Below are 22872 nucleotides of genomic sequence, written 5' to 3' on the forward strand. Positions count from 1 at the left end.
TCAGTTTCATTGATTATAACTAAAAAAAAAGGCAATAACTGCACCTCAAATAAAGTTTTATAAAATTGCGAAATAGATTGAAATCCCGAACACACTAAGTTTGCAGGTCAAAATGATCTAATATCAACAATTAAAGATCAATACATTCTGAAATAATTTTTTATGTATTTCAAATGAAATATCTAATAAATACTTGTACAAACACATGCCCATATTTATAGAAAAATAGAAATGTATAAATAATACTCATAAAATCTACTTTAAAACTCAACATGTGGAACTCAAGGGATCAGTCCAAGCAGGATCAATTGTTCCATACAAAGGACATTCAATAGGGCACCTTCCGTTACTCTGAAAGTGTCATAATTTAATACCAGTTCAGAATAAATTATCATTTATGAAAACAGTTGACCTACATGAAACATCCTATGACTTCTTTGTACAATATCACTCTTTTTAATAATTTGTACTAGATTGTATTGTGCCTCTAACCGATCAATGCAAGCTTCACAAATTGTTTTAGGTAAATTATCATATTTCTGTACCTAAAATTGTATTTGAATATAGTCCATGAATTATTGCCATATCAAGTAAGGACTTACTGTAATAGGCAATAACTTTATTTTCTCTAAAAGCTGAAGGGACTGAGCTTTGCTGCTATATAAGTGAATAACTTTTTTCTTCTGCTCCGAGCATAAACGGCAAATATAACCAACCATTACAGCTTTAGCATAACTACCCATTCTGATAAGAATTGATTCAGAAAATAGAAACCTTGGCTGAACAATTTTTTTCTCTTTGTGAAATAATTCTCCAACTCGAAACCAGAGGCTGACAAACACAGAGCACATAGAAGTAGAAATTTATATCAAAGACTAATCTAATCTGTGCTTATATCACAGACTACTAGTTAGTCTGTGCTTATATTATGTGACTAAATGAACTACTTTAAATTCTATGCTATAACCAAATAATGTCGAAATAATCATAATATTTTGAATTTGTTCTACCTCAAAACATTTCGAGTGTTATTTAAAATGATTAATCTAATATTGTTGAACTCTGAATTGTTCATTTTTGATGTTGAAGGTGAGTATTTGGCCATACTCACTACAAATTGTAAAACACGGGAAAATATTCCAGATTGGTTGACTCTCCGAAAGGAACATAGGATAATTGGAGATTTCGTAGGAAGTTTAAACTCGATACCAGGTAATGAATCTCTGAAACCGTTTGTTATTTAGGTATATTAAAAAAAATTATTCACCTAGTATTACCATTAAAGCTTATGCCTGAAGAAGTTACCCTTTTGCTGGCCAAAGAAATTGGTAAAGTTGTGAATTTTATTCAGTCAAACGATACGACTGAAAACTTCGAATCGAATTTATTGGAAGAACAGCGACTTGTATATAAAAATAATCGTAAAAGGCAATTGGAGGAAATGTTTACCGATATTATAGCCTCCAAGAGAAAAAAAGGTGATACCAGAGAAGAATCAGAAATATTCAATGAAGAATTGAATAAATCTTCTCAAATACCAAAAGATAAAATGATATGGCCTATAACCCTAACTTCTTTGAGTTCAGTTACAGGTAAAAAGTTATAAATGTAACAACATTATTCTATTTATTTCAATCCTTTTTCAGAAAATGTAGACTATGTTGCATGTCAAAAAATAAACCTACAAAGATATTCTGTCTTTAAAGATCTATGGGAAAAAGGATATTATATCACTTCTGGTGAAAAATTTGGTGGTGATTTTTTGGTGTACTTAGGTATGTCCTGATAATATAAAATAGACAAAATTTAAGCTGATATTTTCAGGTGACCCTATTACTCATCATGCAATTTTTATTGTAAGATGCGTAGATGCAACCACAAAAATGACTCCCTATGATATCATAGCATTTGGAAGACTAGCAACTTCTGTTAAGAAAAGAGTTGTTTTAGCATCCTTAATTGACGATATAGTTTCTTACATCACAGTCAATTGGATAGATGACTGAGAATATAATACCTATTTGGCTTTAGAACAACTGTTGTTATTTCAAGGTAGAATTATCTGTAAAAAAACAAGGATAAAATATTTTTGAATATTTAATGTAATAAATTAATAAAATTTTTATAAAACAAATGTTTCTTTTGTGAAACTATAAATTCATCAGATTTTATAATTGAACTGATACTGAATATAAAATCATCATTGAACATGGGATGTCTCTACTATAAGGATATTTAGTTTTGTCTTTGAACTCCAGAGAAATTAAGTTATTTTTACTAAAAATTTGAGAAGCTGTTATTTGATCCCAATTTTAAAACAATTAACCATTAATACATAACGTTTTATGTCTTTAAATGTCCTAATATATGTTTTTTTAAATCGCCCAAATGTTTTGGTACATAATCACATTTATTACATTTGAGGCACTGTGTCAGATAATTTTTACACTGTTGGTCAGATGGCAGAGAAAATTGTCCATCATTTACCAAACTTTTAACTATATCCTCAGAAGGAATGAAGAAATCTGTTGTGAAACTATTCCAATGCTTCTTAGTTTTCAAACAAGGTGAGATCATGTCATCACTTATTACATGCAAATGTAGTCTAGCCATACTGGGTTGGGCATGATAGCCAATTTTAAACTGATATGTCGAATCAGAATTATTCACGTCTTGAACAATTTTCTTAGCTACTTTTTCCATATGTCTCAATAGATCTACATCATCATTCGTTACTTTACTAATCGAGGAGATATCCTGTTTGCTAATAACTAAATAATGATATGTCGCTTTCGGAAATTTATCTTTGATAACATGGGTGTAAGAATCCTCTTGTACTAAATTTTTTGGATCATTCAAAGTTTCTAAAAGACCAAGAGACCAGTGATTGAATTTAACCTTTTTCTCTTGGACGTTGTCATCTTTGCTTGACTTTCTTTTCGACATCAGTGTTGTAGATAATTTGGAACAATTTTTAAGGATTTGAAAATTTTGAGAAACTGTTATATTCATATACAGTTCGAACCCTTTAGTATGCTTTGAATATTTAAATAATAGAAGTTAGGTTATAATCGAAAATGCACAGAACTTGATAAAATGATTTTTATACGTTAGAACACAGATTTAATGTAAAATAAACTTTTAATCGATTTTTTTTATCAATGTTGCAATAATAATTCTACGTTTCACAAAAACTTCTAAAGAAATTTATGCTAAGTTGATGTTTTATTCATCCAAGATATCACTGAAATCTAGTGATAGTAGTTCGTTTGAACTATAACGGCAATGGAAAATAGAAGGGATTGCAGAAGGCAATAACTCAAGGTCATCACATATCTTGATAAAAAAACTTCTTGTAGTTGTTTCACAGATTTAGAGCAGAGCGATATTTCACGAACTGTGATTTAATCACTGATATCAGAATGTCACGTAATTTATGAAGGCAGCCTGATGTTTTTATTGCTTCGCAACCTTTTTCGACTAACATAATTGCATATTTTTATGACAATCCCAGCATCGTAGGCAACTTCGCCTGCTTTAGGAAGTATTTTTGTGGGACTAGTTAAACAATAAATACTTGCTACAAACAAATAATAACTACTGAATAATTGGTGGTGGCAATATAATTCTAATTTTATGCTTATCTTTGATAAACAATCCCAAAGAAATTCTTTCTATATTGAAGCACCGACGCAATAATACTCTGTATTATTAAAAATAAACGAAAACATGTCAGAGACAATAATAATAAGCGAAAGAAGGGCAATCTTTGGGCTTTCTTCACAAAAGTTGATATAAATTATGCTACTTGTAATTTATGCAAGTTGAAATTATCTTTCAAAACCACCTCTTCAAATTTAAGGAAACATTTGAAAAATCGATATCCTTCTGTTACGTTCCTAACTAAAGCTGAAACAAGGAAAAGAGTTGAAAATGTAAGAAAAATGGATGTTTTCATAATAATTTTTCATTAATTTTGCTTTGAATGATAAGAGTGACCAATTCGAGTTGCAAAGATAAACGAACTAAGGTTTGGGTGATTCATACGAATATAAATAACAAGCAACCTAAACAGTGATCACGTCACGCTTTAATTTCACTGATATCATAAAGTAACGTTCACGTTTCACAACGTGATCTAGAAATCACGGTATCGCTTCTCTCTACACAGATTAGTGTTGTTTATTTGAAGTGGTGCCATATAAATTTTAATAATTAAAATTCTAGAAAAATTTTACCTGAAATTTCCAGGGATCAATTTGAAATGAAAAAAAGTATAAAGTTACTTAAATAGTCTTGTAATTAAAACTTCTATACAAAATACCAAATATGAACATCTTTTTTATTATAGTACCATACAAACTAAAAATAATCGATATAATTATATGTAACTCATTCAAAACAATCATTTTTTTTTGACAATGTTCATATACATAACACGCAATTTTCGTTTTTCTCGATTTTATAAAATAGGAAGAACTGAAAATGATCTTAGAGGTATGTCTACAAGTATATGACCAAAGCAGCAAAAAGCAGCAAAGTCATATCAAGAGAAATTATCTGTGTTGCTTCTTCTCAGTTAAAAATTCATTCTTTTGCTGGCACTTCTATCACTCGCGGTTTATCAATGATTCTCGCTGTACGGTTGCCCTTCTCCACGATACCGATGATCCAAGCCTGATATCCTTCTTGCTTCTCAATATCCTTGCAGTAGGCCGCTGCCTGCTCCCTGGGCAAGCATATAAGCAGACCCCCCGACGTTTCCGCAGAGTGTCCTTGTAAAAGCTGGAACATGTTCCCACACGCCTTTGCAACAGCGGCCATCTTTGCAATAACCGGCAGATTGTGTATGACAAAGGAGACTTCGTTCTTCTGATGGGAGGCCAGGGTCTGAGCGTGGCCCAACAATCCGAAACCTGTCACGTCTGTTGCCCCATGGGCATTATATTTGTGCATCAACCTGCTAGCTATGCGGTTCAACCTGGCCATAGAATCCATAGCTCTATGATAGGCTTTACGTACGTCTTCTTCACTTACAACTAATTTGATGCGGTTCCAGCGTTCCGGCTGGTCCAACCACTGATGCGCGTTCACTGCAACCTGGAAAGATTGAAATTGGAAAAATCAATGAACCTGCCATAATCCTGGAAGTGTATGGTTCTGAATAATTCGATAAAATTGAAAGATGTTGCAAATTTAATACGGAAAATGTATCCTTTCAATGTATTCATCTCTAGAAAGAGTAAAATGTTTTTTTTTTTTGTTTGGTCTTGTAACAATATTATTTCCCTAGAATATTCGGTAAATGGTAATAAGGGGTGTTTTTTTTCGAGGTATATAACTTTAAGTTGGCATTACTGTTCAAGATGGCGACCGATCATCACTGTCAAGTGATTTATTCTCAGTTTGGTTTGGCAATTCATCATGAATAGACTCACGCCTGAACAACGCTTGCAAATAATACAATTTTATTTCGAAAATATGGTTCTGTGCGGAATACGTATCGCGCACTACGTCCATTTTATCGTCGCCAACTTCTTGTTGAATGGCTACGTCAACAAACAAAACTGCCACATATGGAGTGAAGCTAATCCTCAAGTGTATGTCGAAACACCGTTACATCCAGAAAAACTGACTGTTTGGTGCGCTTTATGGGCTGGTGGAATCATTGGTCTGTACTTCTTCAAAAACGATGATGGCCAGAACGTTACAGTCAATGGTGATAGCCATAATTACCAACTTATTCATTCCTGAATTGAACAACCATGATGTCCAGGAGCTGTGGTTCCAACAAGACGGCGCAACATGTCACACAGCTCGTGCCACAATCGATTTATTATCCTTTGGTGACCACCTAATTTCACGTTTTGGACCTGTGAATTGGGCTCCAAGATCTTGTGATTCAACACCGCTAGACTACTTTCTGTGGGGCTATGTAAAGTCATTGGTCTATGGGGATAAGCCACAAACCCTTGACCATTTGGAAGACAACATTCGCCGTGTTATTGCCGATATACGGCCACAAATGTTGGAAAAAGTCATCGAAAATTGGACGTCCAGATTGGACTACATCCGAGCCAGCCGTGCCAGCCGTGCCATATGCCAGAAATCATATTTAAAATGTAATGCCACAAGATTATCTTGCGGATAAATAAAATTCATGTCAATCGAATAATCCATCGTTGTTTTATTGCAATTTAAAGTTCTATAGTTCTGAAAAAAAAAAACACCCTTTAGTAAAACTGACGAATTTTGCGGTGTTAATTTGGCACAAAATTTTCAATTCCCATAAATAATTCTCAAAATAAAAATAGCAATCAAAAGAGTAAAATTCAAAGAGACAGTCAAATGCAAATTTGCACTAAGTGACATCACTTGGAAATAAAAATAATCGAGGGCTAAGATCATTTTGATAAATAATAAACTCATTGTTATTTCATTGTTAATATTTCTTTTATTTAAGTCTCACTATATAAACCTGAATGAGGATAAAATTCGAAGTTTCAATGCCTTTTTATGGTGAAAATAATTTCCTCTAATTATCTGGCAAATTTTATCATTCCGCCTTACCTTATGGAACAAAATCGTACAGGTAAATCTGTTTCACACAAATTTCAGGTCATATCGCATTATTTTATGTTGGTATTTGGAACTCTCCTATCATGGATTTATTTATTATCTGTCAAATACAGAAAACAATTCTGCCAACCAATATTTTTCAATGCAACAATCATTGAATGAAGGCTCATTATAACACTTGTTGATTCCAAACACACCCAGATGTGTGTAATAAATTAATTAGTCAATTATAACTTGCCTGTGTTCCGAGAGGTTTTGTAAGAACTAGTACATCTCCTACAACGGCATTGTCTGGTACTATGTATTCGTTAGGTTGACATACAGTAGTAGCAACACCTCCTATCGTACACCATGGATTCACAACAGTTTGTCCGCCAGTTACTGAAGTACCAGCTTCAAGAGCAGAGTCCTTAAATCCTCTCATTATCAAAGGTATAACAACATCTCTTTCCTTTTCTGTCATTTTTGTGCTTACTCCCAATAACATAAGCATGTTGTCGCATTCTGTTACTCCCATAGCATATAAATCGCTCAATACATTAGCACATGCTATTTTTCCCATCATATATGGATCGTCCACCAGTGGGTAGAAGAAGTCTGTAGTTTGGACCAAACATAATCCTCCATGTCGAAGTGGTGTGACCTAAACAAATAAAAACAATAAATAAAAATAAATTCTTTGTTTAAAACTAGTTAGCTATCTTTCAAGGATACAAGATTGTATCAAAGATAAAAAGTTGAAAACATAATTATTACATTTCGTTGTAAATAAAACAAAAATATTGGATTATTGCAAGCACATACCGAACAATCCAAGCCAATTCCGATCCTAGGAATGGCCATATGCATAAAGTGAGCATGTTCATGATCTGCAGCTGTATTGAAATCTTGTTGTAGTCCTTCTACCAATTTATTTAAAACTTCTTGGGGAACTTTACAACCTCTTCCTTTCAGATCTGCAAATCTGGTTAATCTAAAACCAGCCTCCAGATCGTGAGCCAAAGGGTCGAAAGGCCGCCTTAATGCCAGGGCATTTGGATTTCCCCCGAGTTCCAGCTGAACACTTCCTAATGAATCTTGTTGCACATTTGTAACTTGATAATCACCCATGCCGGCCGGTGTAAATTCGAAATTTCAAGATCCCTAAATATTAAGGTACTATCCTGTTAAAAACACTAGACCAAAAAGCGTTTCTCAAACAATCACTGGACGCTTAGAAAATGGCGGTCCCTGGGATGTCTTGTCAGAAAGCAGTGTTGTCATATGTATCGTAGAATTTTCCAGAATAAAGAGAGCCTGTCGAACAAAAAACTTTTTCCGCCCTTATGAATGAATCTGGTTGGATGTCAATCTATCCAGATAGCGTCAATATTAAATATTTTTATACACAAATACAAAAATCTACCTCTCATCTAATGGATTTGAAAATAATTATCATTTATTTTCAGTGAATACACGAGTGAATTTTAAATGGCAAAATTAGTGCCAAATATCAGAATGTCAATATGTTTCATAAATGATATCCAAAAACAAATAAAAATCATTTCAGATTGCCAAAAAAAAGTCTGTAAAGCTGTCCTAATGTAATTCATTAGTTATTACTTTTACATATTTCTTAGAATTTTTTTTAGGTTTGGCAATGTCCCAATCATTACGCATGTGTGATGGGATGACGCTTACTGATTGGAGTGTATACAACACAACATTATGCAGGAGGTTGTCAAAATTTTATTGATGAGATTTCAGAGGTCTTCAAGTTTTATAATACGACCATTATTTATCTATGAATACAACGATTACCTCTGTAACAATACAGGGTCATCAATGGAAAATACATGTTTTTTTTATAGTAAAAATTCCATAAAATTAACTTTGAATTCAAGATATATGAAAGTGTCAGTCACTATGGGTACTGAATAAGACTTTGGGAATCTTAAAGGGAAAATTATAAATAAAACACCTAATAACGCTTTTTATTCCTATTTAAATTTTGTTCCAATATATAGACGTACTGCTCTTCATTTATACCTAGATAAAAATATAAATGATGTTGCGGCTTGAAATTGTTCTTTATGAAAAGAGGTTCTAAGCAGAAATATCCGTTGAATTCTGAATAAAATAATGAAAATGATATTATAATAGTATGTAAAACATTTGGCTCAATATAATATAATATTTCAATTCCTAAATTTACCTATTTGAAATAACATCTACTTGTTCAAAAGTTGATCGCATTGAACAGTTCTATTAGATTTATAGAAACAAATATGAAAAATTGTAGTTAGAAGATAGTAGTATTACCTAGTTATTAATTAAATAAACTAATCGTTTTCATGTCTTACAAAGATACCTATTGTATAAATACAAAAAAAGATTTCAAGGTGAAAGTGAAGTTGTAAAAATCTATTTGGTAAAAAATAAATGTAAACACTTACTACTTTCCACAGATTTTAATTATTTACGACAATTGTTTCGCCGTCTAAGCGGCTTCATCAGGGTTACATTGCAAAGTGTTAAATAATGTTAAATAATTAAAATCTGTGGAAAGTAGTAAGTGTTATTTTTTACCAAATCAATATGATTTTCCACCAAGTAAGGACTGAATCAATTAAATACTTGCAAAAATCTAAATACCTAAAATCCAATTGATCTGCGGATTTAAATATACCCTTCTAGTCGGATTTGATAGAAAGCGTTGTTAATTTTTGTTTTGGATTTCTTTTTGTTCATAACGGAGATATCTTAGTTACGCCCCTGTATTTAAGAACTCCTAACCTATCCTTTCTCTTCTCAAGGTTGTTTTGATTCTTGTGGAATAATAATTAAAATTAGGCATAAAATATAGATTTATGAAATGTAATTTGCCGAAATTTTTATGTTATCTCAATATTTGAAAATTTTAGATGAAAACAACCAATTATTCACCTTACAATCATTGAATTTTCAATCACCACAAAGATTTAGAATCCGTCCATTATTTTTGGCGGCATCTCCTTATTTTGAATTTGAAATCAAAACGTGAGTATATTTTGTTCCTGTTAATTTCTTTATTTTATACATTTTATGATTTTGTATAATTGTGAATATTTTAATCATTGTTTTTCAAATTTGAAATATATTTCACAATTATATGAAATCATATATAGTTTGCACTATACTCCATTCACTTTTATATAATATGATACTATTTAACACCAACTAATTTTTATTATTCAATAGAAGAAAATGCAACGGAGATCCACCAGGTCAATGAAAAAAAATGCTTCCCCAGCCAGAGAGTTAGAATCTTCCAAACCTATTAAATCTACACAGTCAACAAGAAAGAGCAACTTATGTGATGCAGATTCTGAAAGCAATGATAGTGATCAAGACTTTGTAGTAAAAAAACCAGACAAAACATCTAAGAAAAAAAGGAGAAAAATCACAGACTCCTCATCTAGTGAAAGTGATATAGAAAACTACCTCAAACCTGCCGATGAGATTGATTTGAATTCCTCATTCTTCAAAAGTAGCAAATGTAAAGATGATATTCCCTCATTTGATCAGATCGAAAAAGACATATTTTCGAATATTAAAGTTACAAGATTATCAGATTCTGATTCATCTGAAGATGAAGAAACTAAAAATTTTGAGAAAAAAAGTGTTATTCCCAAAATATCTCTAAATGATGAACCTACTGAAGAAAATACAGAAAATCTTCAATCAATGAAAGAAGGAGATGAAATTGCACTATTGAATTTTCAACAATTAGATGATTATAGAAAGAAAATTGAAGAAGCGAAGAAAAGTGTTGAACAATACCAAGCTAAACAGTTGCTTGAAAATATTGAAAAAGAGGAAAAGCAAGAGGAAAAAATTAATATTGAAGATTTATTAGCTATAGGGGAAACAAAGAAAACTAAAGATGAATCGGAAAAGGAACATAGTGCTTCATCTTCTGTTGTCAATGTTGGAAAAGATCCGTATTCGGATTCGGAACAAGAAGATTGGGAAGAAATTGGAGATAACCGAACAAAGGAAGAGGAATCTCTGATTCCCAAAAAGGAATTAGAGATAACAGTAGAAATGCCATCCAATATGAAGAAGAAGAAAGGTAAGGGAAAATAACGAAATTGTTCTTATTTCTTGTGTCTAAGCTGCATAGTTAAATTTTTGGACAATTCACTTTATTGATGAACAGTTGAATCTTACCAGTAGATTCTAAGATGATGAAATGTTATGAAAACATTTTTTTAAATCTTTTTGATAATAGATTTACTATATCACAACTGATCTCTAAATTTCAGTTGATCAGATGGGTATTTTTTCAATTCTTGTGAAAATAAAATTATATTTTTCGAAACCATTAAATTTGGTCCATTCATGAAGTCAACTGAGATATTTGGACATGCAGAATAGATTTTAACTTTGAATTCTTCAACAGTGAGTGGAACTCGATCATTTAAGTACATTATCTGCTCAAAATTTGAAAATTATAGACATTTAGGCTCATTTTAAATTATATGAGAATTAATGAATTATTATTTAATTGTAGGTAATGATCTGTTAGCAGTTATTAAACGTCGCTTGAATAGAATAAGAAAGGAAAATCAACTTCTTATTCATAAGGTTCATTTACTTTGTTGGATAGCTCATGGAAATTATGTAAATAACATTCTTAACGATCAGAGCATGTTGTCTCTTGGTTTGTCGCTAATGCCATCCGAAAAGAGTTTTCCTTCCGGAAGAATAGATTTGAATTACTTAGAACAAATTCTTAAATGGTTTAAAAAAACAGTTAAACTTGCTGAAAGGGTTCCACCAAAAAATATGTCCCTGGAAAATTTATTGATCGAGCAGATTTCTAAAAAAGAAGCTTATTCCAAAAGTATGCTTGCAATGATATTCATTACTATTTTGAGATCTCTGGGAATACAGTGTAGGCTAGTATTTTCACTTCAAGTTGAACCTATACGACCTCCTAGCAGTGATTTACATTTTTTGGGAAATCCTTCAGATTCAAAAGATAAAGGACAAAGCAAAGATAAAATTACAAAAGAAATAGTAGAAAAAAAAGTGAAAGCTCTAGAAGCTGAGAGTAATGCAAAATCTCCTATAAAAAAAATAAATTTGGAAAAACTAAGAACTGATAGTAAGACTTCAGAAGACAAAAAAAAAGAACCTTCTACAGTCAAAGATTTTAATTCAAAGAAAGAACGTCCTGATGGTTCAAAAAAAAGCCGTGTGTCATCAATAGATAACAAAGTTAAAAGTAAAACATCAAAAGATAACACAAAAGAAACCAGTGAATATTTCAAAGAATCTGAAAAAAAAGAAAGTGGAAAAGGTAGGGTACAAAATAATAAGAAGAAAGATAAAGAGGAAACAGAAAAAACCAGTAAAGAAGCGGATTCAAAAAGAAAAAGCATTAAACAAGAGGAGAAGGAAAGCAAAGCTTCAAAATCAAGCTCAGATAAAAATACAAGTCGAAAAAGTGGTAGCAGACAGAGTTCAATGAAAAATGAAAATAGCAAATCAGATAATAAGAATCAGAAATCAGAAAGCAAAACTAAAACTTCGGAAAAAAAAGATTCGAAAGAGAAAAACAAGGAAACGAAAGATAAAGAAAAAACTAAGGAAACAGGATCTAAAAGGGTTACCCGATCAAAATCAAAGAGCCCTGCATTTGATTCATCCCAAAATGTTAGATCTAAAAGTACATCTACTCTAACTGTAAAGTTAGAAAGAATAGATGAAAACCATAGTGAACTGCCTTCAAAAAGGTCATCTTCTAGTACAGATATCTCAAGGAGAAAAAAAATTCCACAGTTGGATGGTATGGATGATTCTGCAGAATTTAAAGGCTTTGATGAGTTGCAGAAAAAAAAGAAGTTAGTATAAAGTTGCAATATTGAATATCTTATATTTGATTCTCTATTTTTCATCTCAATATCTATGCACTTTTATTTACTTATACATTTATATGTGTAAACTTTAAAACATTTCAACAATATTTTTATTTTCAGAACAACAGATAACCAATCTTTCGAAAAAATCTATTCTCAGTTATATAAAGAGGTTTCAAGTGAGACTTCTTCATCGAAAGTGAATCTCAAAAAACTGAAATCAACCTCAAATTCTGACGATGATGATTGCATCTCAAGAAAACATAGGAGAAGCGTGAAAAAACCGTCTTACAAAGAGAAAAACAGCTCAGATTCTGAAAATGATTTTGAAGAAACTCCACCAAAAAAAAGCAGAGTTTCAGAAGAAGCAGCAGCAAATAAGAATAAAAAGCAAAACTCTGATAAAAAAAGGAATGTGAATCTGCAGAAACTAAAGGCTCGAAAATCTATTAAAGGTGAGTATCAAAAATTGAAATTTTTATTAGAAAAAAAATAGCATATTTTCACTTTGTTTCCTACAGTTGAAAAAACAGAGAAAAAATCCCCACAAAAAACAATTGATGTTAGACAAGACATAATGAATATAATAAAAAGAGGAATAGCTGAACAGAAAGATAACGATAGAAGCAAATTGGTGAAGAAAAGAAAACCAAAACACGTGTCGGATGAAGAAGACAGCGATTATGCACCAGATCCGATAAAGAAAAAATATCATGATAGCGATGATGAATTTTATCCCAAAATGAAGGTTAGCTTCAAAATAACTTACAAATTTTTACATTTCAACAGTTGTTTTATCCAATTTCTTAGGTTAAAAAAAGGGTACAAGTTAAAGAAGAAGTGAAGAAAATAAAGAAGAAAAAACCTAAGGATTCAAATAGCAGAAAAGTGATATCAAGCGATAGTGAATATACAGAAGAAGAAATAGTTGTAAAAAAAGAGAAAGAAGAAACTGTTAAAAAAAAGAAGGGCAATGATACATGGCTGGAAGTGTTTCTAGAAATGGAAGAGAAGTGGATCAGTGTGGATGTGGTTTTTGGTCAGGCGCATTGTGTTAATGAACTTTATGTAAGTTTTAGTAGGACGAATTTCTCGTTTTTATTTTATTTCTATTTTTTTTTTTTAGTCTAGAGCATCCCATCCAGTTTCATACGTTTTAGCATGGAACAACAATAATCACATAAAGGACATAACCAGAAGATACTGCCAGAATTTCAATACAGTTACAAGGAAGCTGAGAATAGACGCAAAATGGTGGGAGGCATCTTTGAAAACATTTCTGGGCCCCAAAAATGCCAGGGATCGAGAGGAAGATGATGAATTAGATAGACAACAACAGGAGAAACCACTGCCTACTACCATATCAGAGTAAGCAATTATTCAAAACATTTTTTTTTAGGTTTAAGATGATGATGATTTTTTCTTGCAAACGTAATCGTTTAATTCTTGATATAAGGGTACTACATTCCCAAAAAATCATTAACAATTATTCCGTCTGGGTGATATCAGGCAACCTGGAGATTCGTCAAAAATTAAAAATCAATATGGCGGCGGTTGGCATGTTGTTGTTTGTCATAAGAGTACATTTTTTTGATTTTCTTTGCATATTTGGGTTGTATTTTTCACTGTGGACTACAATTTAAGATTGAATCAAACAAGAATGTCTATTATAATCATAACATAAAGAATATGTGTTATGCTCCTTTTTCGACAATTTAGTAGTGAAGTCCTACATTTATTTAATCTTTCAGATATAAAAATCATCCTCTTTACGCACTTGAGAGGCATCTATTGAAGTTCGAAGCAATATACCCACCTAATGCTGCTCCTTTAGGTTATGTCAGGAACGAACCTGTGTATTCGAGGGATTGCGTATTCGTTTGTCACTCGAGAGATATTTGGTTGAAAGAGGCCAAAGTTGTCAAGCGCAAAGAAAAGCCTTACAAGATTGTGAAAGCGAGGCCTAAATATGACAAGGTAAGTTTACACTCATTTTATTGCTTTAACTGTATTGATTTAACCATAGCATGAATTGATTGTATCTTTCGGGTTGTTATTATATTGAGGTATTCGGGAACATGTAAACTTTAGAGATACTGTACTGAGTATATAAATCAGTAATGTGTTTTAATTCACTAATTGTTGTTTTTTACCATTTCTTTTGGAAGTTTTGATTCCTTTTTCAATGTTTTTTTTTTTTACTGAGCATCGTAATATAGTAATTTAAAAGGCTATTCTTACATTAGTTTAAAAAATAAGCCACAAAGTGCGATTTTCTAAATGAACAAATGTTAGAACGAGCCTTCTGTACAAGTATTATACATTATTTTCTCTGATTCATCTAATTTTTATTGAAATTATTGGAATATTTCCATAAAAATAGTTTAGTGTTTTCTGCATTGAAAAACGTTGATTGGCAGGACTGTTTTCGTTCGGTGTCGGGCTCTTTCTCCAAAAATGAAAATGACCGAATGCAGTTTTTCAAAGAAAACACGCTGGAATGCGAAATTATCCGGTCATTTTGATGCACGAGTGTAATTCGGGGGAATATTTCCCGAATAAACTGTTACATTACTTGTCAAACTGATTTAGAATGGAATTGCCATAGATTCGAACTGTGTAAGATGCATAGAAACTATGCATCTATGAACAGTGCAATTATCGCAGGGCTGTTTTGCTACCTACAATGCAATTATCGCTGTAATTTTCGATAATTGTTCTCCATATACATAGAATTTTTGACAGGAGGGAAATATTCGCTGTAATTTTCGATAATTGATCTCCATATACATAGAATTTTTGACTGGAGGGAAATATTCTGTATAATAAATTTGACAGATAATAGATAAATCCTTGACAGGAGAGTTCCGACTACCAACATATAATGATGAAATTAACCATGAAATCCTTGTGAAAATGAGATATTCCCGCACGATCATTAAAAGTATTTGAGTGAATACATGCTTATCTTGGTCAATAAGTTTCGTCTATTCAAACAGTTTTGAATACTTTGAAAAAAAAACACGTGTTCAATCTTATAAATTGAAATATGGCACAGTATATTAGGAATATGAATGTCATGTTACTTATGTCAAGCGCTTATAGCAGTCATACCAACACCTTGATTCTAATACCTCGTATAGTTGTGCCAAATTGTGTCAATACTTTTTATTGAACGCTCCAAGCTGAGAAATAGTGGATTTCAATTGGCTTGGATCATATTTCAGCTGTCGAATACCATGATAACGGACCAACTCCTGGAAATTTTCGGTCCGTGGCAGGTTGAGGATTACGATCCACCAACGGCAGAGAATGGCATGGTTCCTAGAAACGCCTTCGGAAACGTGGACCTCTTCAAACCATCCATGCTGCCCAAGAAATGCGTCCATCTCAGGTGTAAGTCGTTCAAGAACGAAAAGTGGACTAAAATTTTCTGATCTTGATTTTTTTTTCAGTGCCCGCTTTGAACAGAACTGCCAAACGATTGAATATAGATTGCGCCTCCGCCATAATAGGTTTCGACTTTCACGGCGGCTGGAGTCATCCTGTTTACGATGGATTCGTTGTTTGCGAGGAATATGAAGATGAGCTTGTTGCTGCCTGGAATATGGTACGTACCAAGGTTCTGGTCCATTTTGGATATACAGGGTGTTTCCTAAACATGCGGCAAAAATTCAGGGGGTTGTTCCTTGGACTATTTTAAGCATGTTTTGTCCTTGGATGATTTTTGAAAAACCTCTTTGTTTCGAAGATACAGGGCGAACAACATTTTTCATATTTTTAAAATTAATAATAGTTTAAATAAAAATGCGTACCGCACTGTGTTTACTAAGTAGGTACAATTTATTTTTAAATTTGTTTAACAACATTCCAATTACTAAAAACGGCCAGTTTTTTGACTAAAAATTGATAAGTGCAGATGGTAAAGGAATACAGATTAAACACGGTTTTCATTTGAATTCGTTTTGTGATGTATTAGCAATTAACATTTTATCTTTGACTATTATGAATCGCTATACAAACACCGAGATGACTGACATGCATTTCATTTATGGCCTGCTCGTTCCCCGGACTTAAACCCCTTAGATTATTTCCTATGGGGCCATCTAAAATCATTAGTTTATACCACTCCAGTAGAAAATGTGGAAGTCTTGCGAAATCGGATCATTGCTGGGTGTAACTTAATAAGAAATGATCCTGGTGTTTTTGAAAGGGTTCGGCAGTCAATGAGGAGAAGATTGGATGCTTGTATGCTGGCTAGAGGTGGTCATTTTCAACAGTTTTTGTAGGTTGAGTTGAATTTTCATGTAATTTTTCATAATAAAATGTTATTATCTGAAATTTTGTTTCCCCTATATCTTCGAAACAAATAGGTTTTTCAAAAATCATCAAAGGACAAAATATCCTTAGAATAGTCCAAGGAACAACCCCCTGAATTTTTGCCGCATGTTTAGGAAACACCCTGTAATTATTATCCTTAACTCGGCTCGCGTTGACATTGAACCGGCTGATATCGTCACGTAAGGAAAAAGCGTTATGCTTCCTGTCTTTAACTCTATCTCTTTCAATTATGTACAGGGTGTCCCAAATTCGATGCTTACTGAAAGCATTCCGAGAAATATAAGACTTGGAGACAAAAATCTTCAAGGATCCCCAATCTTTTTTTTCAAAATAATAAGACATCAAAAAGCAGATAATGGATATCTTGATTTGTTTTTGAGTTAAAGGGCGTTTCCAAAAATGTTTCCAAACGTTTTTTTTTTTTCAATATTTTTTTATGGGTTATATTCTACTCATCATAACGGATGATAGAAATTACTTAATGACTTAATGTCATCCGTTTCAGAGATATTGAGTTTTACGTTTTTTTGAAGGGACTCCCTATATATAAATATTTTTCATATATGTCGAGTTTTAATTCATTTTGTGTCCATTGTATAATTGTAATCATATCATGTATAGGGTGTCCTATTAGAAATTAATTATCGTTTTAGAGATATAGAGGAGAGTTGGTTTTTTAAATGGGACACACTATATATAACTATATATACAATGGATACAAAATGAATCAAATCATGAAATAAATGAGAAATATCTTTCATGAAGTCGAAAAACTCAAAATCTTCTGAACGGATGACATTTTTGAAAATCGATAACAGAATGCTTTTCGACAAATCTGCGGCTTGAAAAATATCCATATCCATATTCCATTTGAAATACTAGAAACACCAACCCTCCTTTATATCTCTGAAACGATGATCTTTTATGATTATCATATAAACTTTGAATGTTACTGAAAAAAACGTTTTTAGCATTGTGCTAAGAAAGTTGCATTTAGGTACGTTCATAGTGATCGTAAGGAAGTTGGGGTTTCGCACAATTATTGTAATAGGACCATTTTTTATATAGGAACAAGAGGAGCAAGAGAAGAAAGAGCAGGAAAAGTACGAGAAGAGAGTTTACGGCAATTGGAAAAAGTTGATCAGAGGTTTGATGATACGGGAAAGGCTGAAGGCAAAATATGGATTTGGACAGAACGAGAAGGGGGAAGAAGAACCTGAAAGTTCTGGCGAACCGAAAGAAAAGAAAATGAAAACAGTGAAGAAAAATCGTAGGTTGATCAGCGATTCTTCTGACGATGAATAATACAACAAATAATAGTTTATAAGAAGCAAAGAGTCTCATAAGTAACTTAAGTATCTGTTAAGTATTCTTAAGAATCTCTTTTTTATCGATTCATTGTTGAATTTTGTATAATGGATAAGTCGTTAGAAAATATCTTTTTTATGTTAAACATTTATCCATATTTTACCGATGGATAAATTTGTAATTAGTTGTGTTTATCTTTTTTATTTTTTTTTATTGTCTTAAGTTTTGAAACTGTTAGAATTATATACATTGCTATTTCTTATCTTGAACAATTCGATTTTCGTTGTTTGATAAAAGAGTCTCTTTGTTACATCCCTCCGTTTCCCCTGATTTGAGCCGAAAATTGGTACTCGCCGATGAACACTTTGAGGCCACAATTAATTCTGTCAATTTGGCTACTTTGTTGTTGACCGCTCTACAACTTTGTTACTGAAAGAAGTCCAAAAAAATGTTTTCTACAAAGGTTTCACGAAATCGACTAGTGTTTTCAAAAATGACTTCACAAAATGAAATATATAAAGAGTGAGCAACATTGCAACTTCATTTCTTCAAATGGAACACCCTGTATATTTTTCTATATTTGACCGGCTCTATTTTTCCTGATTTCGAAATTATGTTTGGCCTATCTCTCTTATTCTGAGTACCACAGAGTTTCAAATTCTAAGAACCACCTGGCATGCTCAGTAATCAGTTTTCAAGTGGAAGGCCGCGATAATTCAAAATGCCTTCTTTTGAGTCATCTCGTTGGCAACGAAATGACTCAAAAAAAGGGCATTGATTTCTTAAGAGAAATCAGAAAGTAATCAATGTTCAGGCAAATGGTGTAACTGGCCATTAGTCTTCAATTTTATCTGTCATTATATTAGAAAAAGATCGCTTTTTCAGTGTCATCGAATTTGAACATTTCCATAGACAAAGAAAGGAATCATTTCTCTATGAATATTTCATATAGCTTGACCTTAGAACATTAATAATATTAATCTATCTATATTCTAAGAGCTTGACATAGACCTAAGAATTCTTATTATTCCTAGACGCCGGTAAATTTAACTTGTAGTACTACGAAACAATGGAAATATTATACAATCTATGGTTGAGATCACAAAATATTAGTAGAGCAAAAGTGCTAACCAAAGTGTACTAAATTCATAGGCAAAGAATTCCTCTATCATTAAAATCAAAGACTAACGGCTAACCATAAATAAGGGATCCTTACTTTTGTATTCAACCAAGGTCTGTAGATTAGTCTAAGGGCCAGTTGCACCATTTGCCTAAATATTGATTAAACATTTAAACATTGATTACTCTCTGGTTTCTTAAGAGAAATCAGAAATTAATCGATGTTTAAATTTTAATCAATGTTTAGGCAAATGGTGCAACTGGCCATAAATCTATAAACCTTGGTATTCAACCACAGATTACGGATTATCCGTAATCTGTGTATTCAACTATGCGTCTAACCATAGACCTAATATATTGATATTATGGTCTAACCTAATATATCGTGGAGACAATTATAACAGTTGTAAATTGTAATAGTATATTTTAGTCGAGGAAAAAAAGAAAAGCTTCATGCTATCGTGCACAGTAGAGATAATACAAAACAAACAGTTCTCGATTTGTACTTGTACATATTTATTTTCAAAATTGAGAATTTATGAAGTAAGAAATGGAAACATACTCAAAAATTTTCCTACATGAAAACAATCATCACAGAGTAAAGATGGAAGTGAGAGAAGACGATGATAGCTATGAAAAAGGAAACTCATTTGACTTGGAGTAAGCATTCATTATTATTAGAATTAACAAAGCTTATTATCTCTACAGTTAAGTAGATGTATTGAAAATTAAAATGTTACAATAATTTTTTTCGTTCTAGTTATCAGTACACGACTGATGGGAAGGATATTGAGGATAAGAAGACTGAAATCATGGACATTGATCAGCATTACACTTATGAGAATGAAATAATATCGACTTATAAATATGAAACAGGCGAATTTGCTTTCAACCAGAAAAACAATAACGAAGGGTATATAGATGCTGTCCGTTTGAATAAAAGAGAACATAAATGTCACTTATGTGAGTATGCTGCAAGCAAAAAACAAATCCTTCAAAATCATATAGATGCTGTCCATTTGAATAAAAGAGAACATAAATGTCACTTATGTGATTATGCAGCCAACTGGAAAGTTCAACTCAAAATTCATATTGATTCTGTCCATTTGAATAAAAGAGAACATAAATGTCCCTTATGTGAGTATGCTGCAAGCCGGAAAGAAATCCTTCAAAATCATATAGATGCTGTCCATTTGAATAAAAGAGAACATAAATGTCACTTATGTGATTATGCAGCCAACTGGAAAGTTCAACTCAGAATTCATATTGATTCTGTCCATTTGAATAAAAGAGAACATAAATGTCCCTTATGTGAGTATGCTGCAAGCCGGAAAGAAATCCTTCAAATTCATATAGATGCTGTCCATTTGAATAAAAGAGAACTTAAATGTCACTTATGTGAGTATGCTGCAAGCAAGAAACAAATCCTTCAAAATCATATAGATGCTGTCCATTTGAATAAAAGAGAACATAAATGTCACTTATGTGAGTATGCTGCAAGCCGGAAAGAAATCCTTCAAATTCATATTGATGCTGTCCATTTGAATAAAAAAAAACATAAATGTCACTTATGTGAGTATGCTGCAAGCAAGAAAAAAGCCCTTCAAGATCATATAGATCTTGTCCATTTGAATAAAAGAGAACATAAATGTCACTTATGTGAGTATGCTACAAGCAAAAAAGAAACCCTTCAAGATCATATAGATGCTGTCCATTTGAATAAAAGAGAACATAAATGTCACTTATGTGAGTATGCTGCAAGCAAGAAAAAAACCCTTCAAAATCATATAGATGCTGTCCATTTGAATAAAAGAGAACATAAATGTCACTTATGTGAGTTTGCAGCCAACTTTAAAGTTAATCTCAAAAGGCATATAGATTCTGTCCATTTGAACATAAAAGGATTTGAATGTCACTTATGTGAGTATGCTGCAAGCAGGAAAAAAATCCTTCAAAATCATATAGATGCTGTCCATTTGAATAAAAGTGAACATAAATGTCACTAATGTCAGTATGCTGCAAACAGGAAAAAAATCCTTCAAAATCATATAGATGCTGTCCATTTGAATAAAAGAGAACTTAAATGTCACTTATTCCATTTGAATAAAAGAGAATATAAATGTCACTTATGTGAGTATGCTGCAAGCAAGAAAAAATCCTTCAAAATCATATAGATGCTGTCCATTTGAATAAAAGAGAACATAAATGTCACTTATGTGATTATGCAGCCAACTGGAAAGTTCAACTCAAAATTCATATTGATTCTGTCCATTTGAATAAAAGAGAACATAAATGTCACTTATGTGAGTATGCTGCAAGCCGGAAAGAAATCCTTCAAAAGCATATAGTTGCTGTCCATTTGAATAAAAGAGAACATAAATGTCACTTATGTGATTATGCATCCAACTGGAAAGTTCAACTCAAAATTCATATTGATTCTGTCCATTTGAATAAAAGAGAACATAAATGCCACTTATGTGAGTATGCTGCAAGCCGGAAAGAAATCCTTCAAAAGCATATAGTTGCTGTCCATTTGAATAAAAGAGAACATAAATGTCACTTATGTGATTATGCAGCCAACTGGAAAGTTCAACTCAAAATTCATATTGATTCTGTCCATTTGAATAAAAGAGAACATAAATGTCACTTATGTGAGTATGCTGCAAGCATGAGGAGAACCCTTCAACTTCATATAGATGCTGTCCATTTGAATAAAAGAGAACATAAATGTCACTTATGTGAGTATGCTGCAAGCAGGAAAAAAAACCTTCAAATTCATATAGATGCAGTCCATTTGAATAAAAGAGAACATAAATGTCACTTATGTGAGTATGCTGCAAGCAAGAAAGAAAACCTTCAAAATCATATAGATGCTGTCCATTTGAATAAAAGAGAACATAAATGTCACTTATGTGAGTATGCTACAAGCAAAAAAGAAATCCTTCAAAATCATATAGATGCTGTCCATTTGAATGAAATAGAACATAATTACACACAGGTAAATATTTCGCGAAATAAATACCTCTGTAATTTTTTTTGTTTATAGTGAATAAACATCATATTATTATTATATTATTATTATTATAAATGTCACTTATGTGAGTATGCTGCAAGCAGGAAAGAAATCCTTCAAATTCATATAGATGCTGTCCATTTGAATAAAAGAGAACATAAATATCACTCATGTGAGTTTGCAGCCAGTCAGAAAATAACCTCAAAAAGCATATAGATTCTGTCCATTTGAACATAAAGAATTACTAATGTGATTATGCAGCCAACCGGAAAGTTTACCTCAGAATTCATATGGATTCTGTCCATTTGAACAAAAAGAACATAAATGTCACTTATGTGAGTATGTTTCAAGCGTGAAAGAAACTCTAAACGTATCAATTTTTTTTTTTTTTATTATTATCCAATAGTTAACAATCAGATATATTATTCTATAAGTTAACATGTTGACAAATCAAAAATGTCCTTAAAGATAGCGGTAAAAGCATCTCTCCAGTGAGAGAAACTCATTATTCAAATAGATCAGCTGGCCAATGTCTCTTTAATCTTCTTGGTGAGGTGTTTATCCTAAGTAGTGGTTGTAGTAGGCTGTTCGAGTGGTTTTCCATTCTTGTGTGGTGTATTTGGCTTC

The 22872-nt window shown here is 32.2% G+C and overlaps 6 protein-coding genes across 8 annotated transcripts; 3 read left to right on the top strand and 3 right to left on the bottom strand.

Annotated features, from left to right (window-relative positions):
* Window positions 1–145: 145 nt before the first annotated feature.
* LOC123671064 lies at window positions 146–865 on the bottom strand. The gene is made up of 3 exons (XM_045604723.1): window positions 603–865; window positions 417–545; window positions 146–351 (listed from the first exon to the last, which is right to left on the bottom strand). The coding sequence occupies exons 1-3, from the start codon at window positions 849–851 to the stop codon at window positions 268–270; spliced, it is 462 nt and encodes a 153-aa protein (XP_045460679.1). The 5' UTR covers window positions 852–865; the 3' UTR covers window positions 146–267.
* An 83-nt stretch (window positions 866–948) lies between these two features.
* LOC123671067 (tRNA-splicing endonuclease subunit Sen34) lies at window positions 949–2130 on the top strand. 2 transcript variants are annotated; one of them, XM_045604724.1, is made up of 5 exons: window positions 949–1089; window positions 1144–1212; window positions 1272–1592; window positions 1647–1775; window positions 1825–2130. In XM_045604724.1, exons 1-5 carry the CDS (start codon window positions 1038–1040, stop codon window positions 2004–2006), a joined length of 753 nt encoding a protein of 250 aa, XP_045460680.1. In that variant the 5' UTR covers window positions 949–1037; the 3' UTR covers window positions 2007–2130. The 2 variants fall into 2 exon arrangements, with proteins under 2 accessions (XP_045460680.1, XP_045460681.1); XM_045604725.1 differs by having other exon boundaries at window positions 1018–1089; window positions 1286–1592.
* On the bottom strand, window positions 2085–3082 carry LOC123671068 (aprataxin). The gene has a single exon (XM_045604726.1). The coding sequence runs from the start codon at window positions 3010–3012 to the stop codon at window positions 2344–2346; it is 669 nt and encodes a 222-aa protein (XP_045460682.1). The 5' UTR covers window positions 3013–3082; the 3' UTR covers window positions 2085–2343.
* Window positions 3083–4277: 1195 nt separating this feature from the next.
* Window positions 4278–7829, bottom strand: LOC123671070 (inactive selenide, water dikinase-like protein). The gene is made up of 3 exons (XM_045604730.1): window positions 7384–7829; window positions 6818–7222; window positions 4278–5100 (listed from the first exon to the last, which is right to left on the bottom strand). The coding sequence occupies exons 1-3, from the start codon at window positions 7687–7689 to the stop codon at window positions 4588–4590; spliced, it is 1224 nt and encodes a 407-aa protein (XP_045460686.1). The 5' UTR covers window positions 7690–7829; the 3' UTR covers window positions 4278–4587.
* Window positions 7830–9345: 1516 nt separating this feature from the next.
* LOC123671069 (DNA repair protein complementing XP-C cells homolog) lies at window positions 9346–18409 on the top strand. Of its 2 annotated transcripts, none has more exons than XM_045604727.1 (11): window positions 9346–9597; window positions 9799–10672; window positions 11114–12449; window positions 12585–12919; window positions 12986–13212; window positions 13275–13532; window positions 13591–13832; window positions 14216–14441; window positions 15692–15860; window positions 15920–16074; window positions 17874–18409. In XM_045604727.1, the coding sequence occupies exons 2-11, from the start codon at window positions 9805–9807 to the stop codon at window positions 18108–18110; spliced, it is 4053 nt and encodes a 1350-aa protein (XP_045460683.1). In that variant the 5' UTR covers window positions 9346–9597; window positions 9799–9804; the 3' UTR covers window positions 18111–18409. The 2 variants fall into 2 exon arrangements, with proteins under 2 accessions (XP_045460683.1, XP_045460685.1); XM_045604729.1 differs by having other exon boundaries at window positions 9802–10672.
* Window positions 18410–19575: 1166 nt separating this feature from the next.
* Window positions 19576–21385, top strand: LOC123681370 (zinc finger protein 64-like). The gene is made up of 2 exons (XM_045619754.1): window positions 19576–19892; window positions 19993–21385. Exons 1-2 carry the CDS (start codon window positions 19783–19785, stop codon window positions 21236–21238), a joined length of 1356 nt encoding a protein of 451 aa, XP_045475710.1. The 5' UTR covers window positions 19576–19782; the 3' UTR covers window positions 21239–21385.
* Window positions 21386–22872: the final 1487 nt, after the last annotated feature.

Source organism: Harmonia axyridis, chromosome 1 (genome assembly GCF_914767665.1).
Source record: "Harmonia axyridis chromosome 1, icHarAxyr1.1, whole genome shotgun sequence".
NCBI classification, from domain to species: Eukaryota; Metazoa; Arthropoda; class Insecta; order Coleoptera; family Coccinellidae; genus Harmonia; species Harmonia axyridis.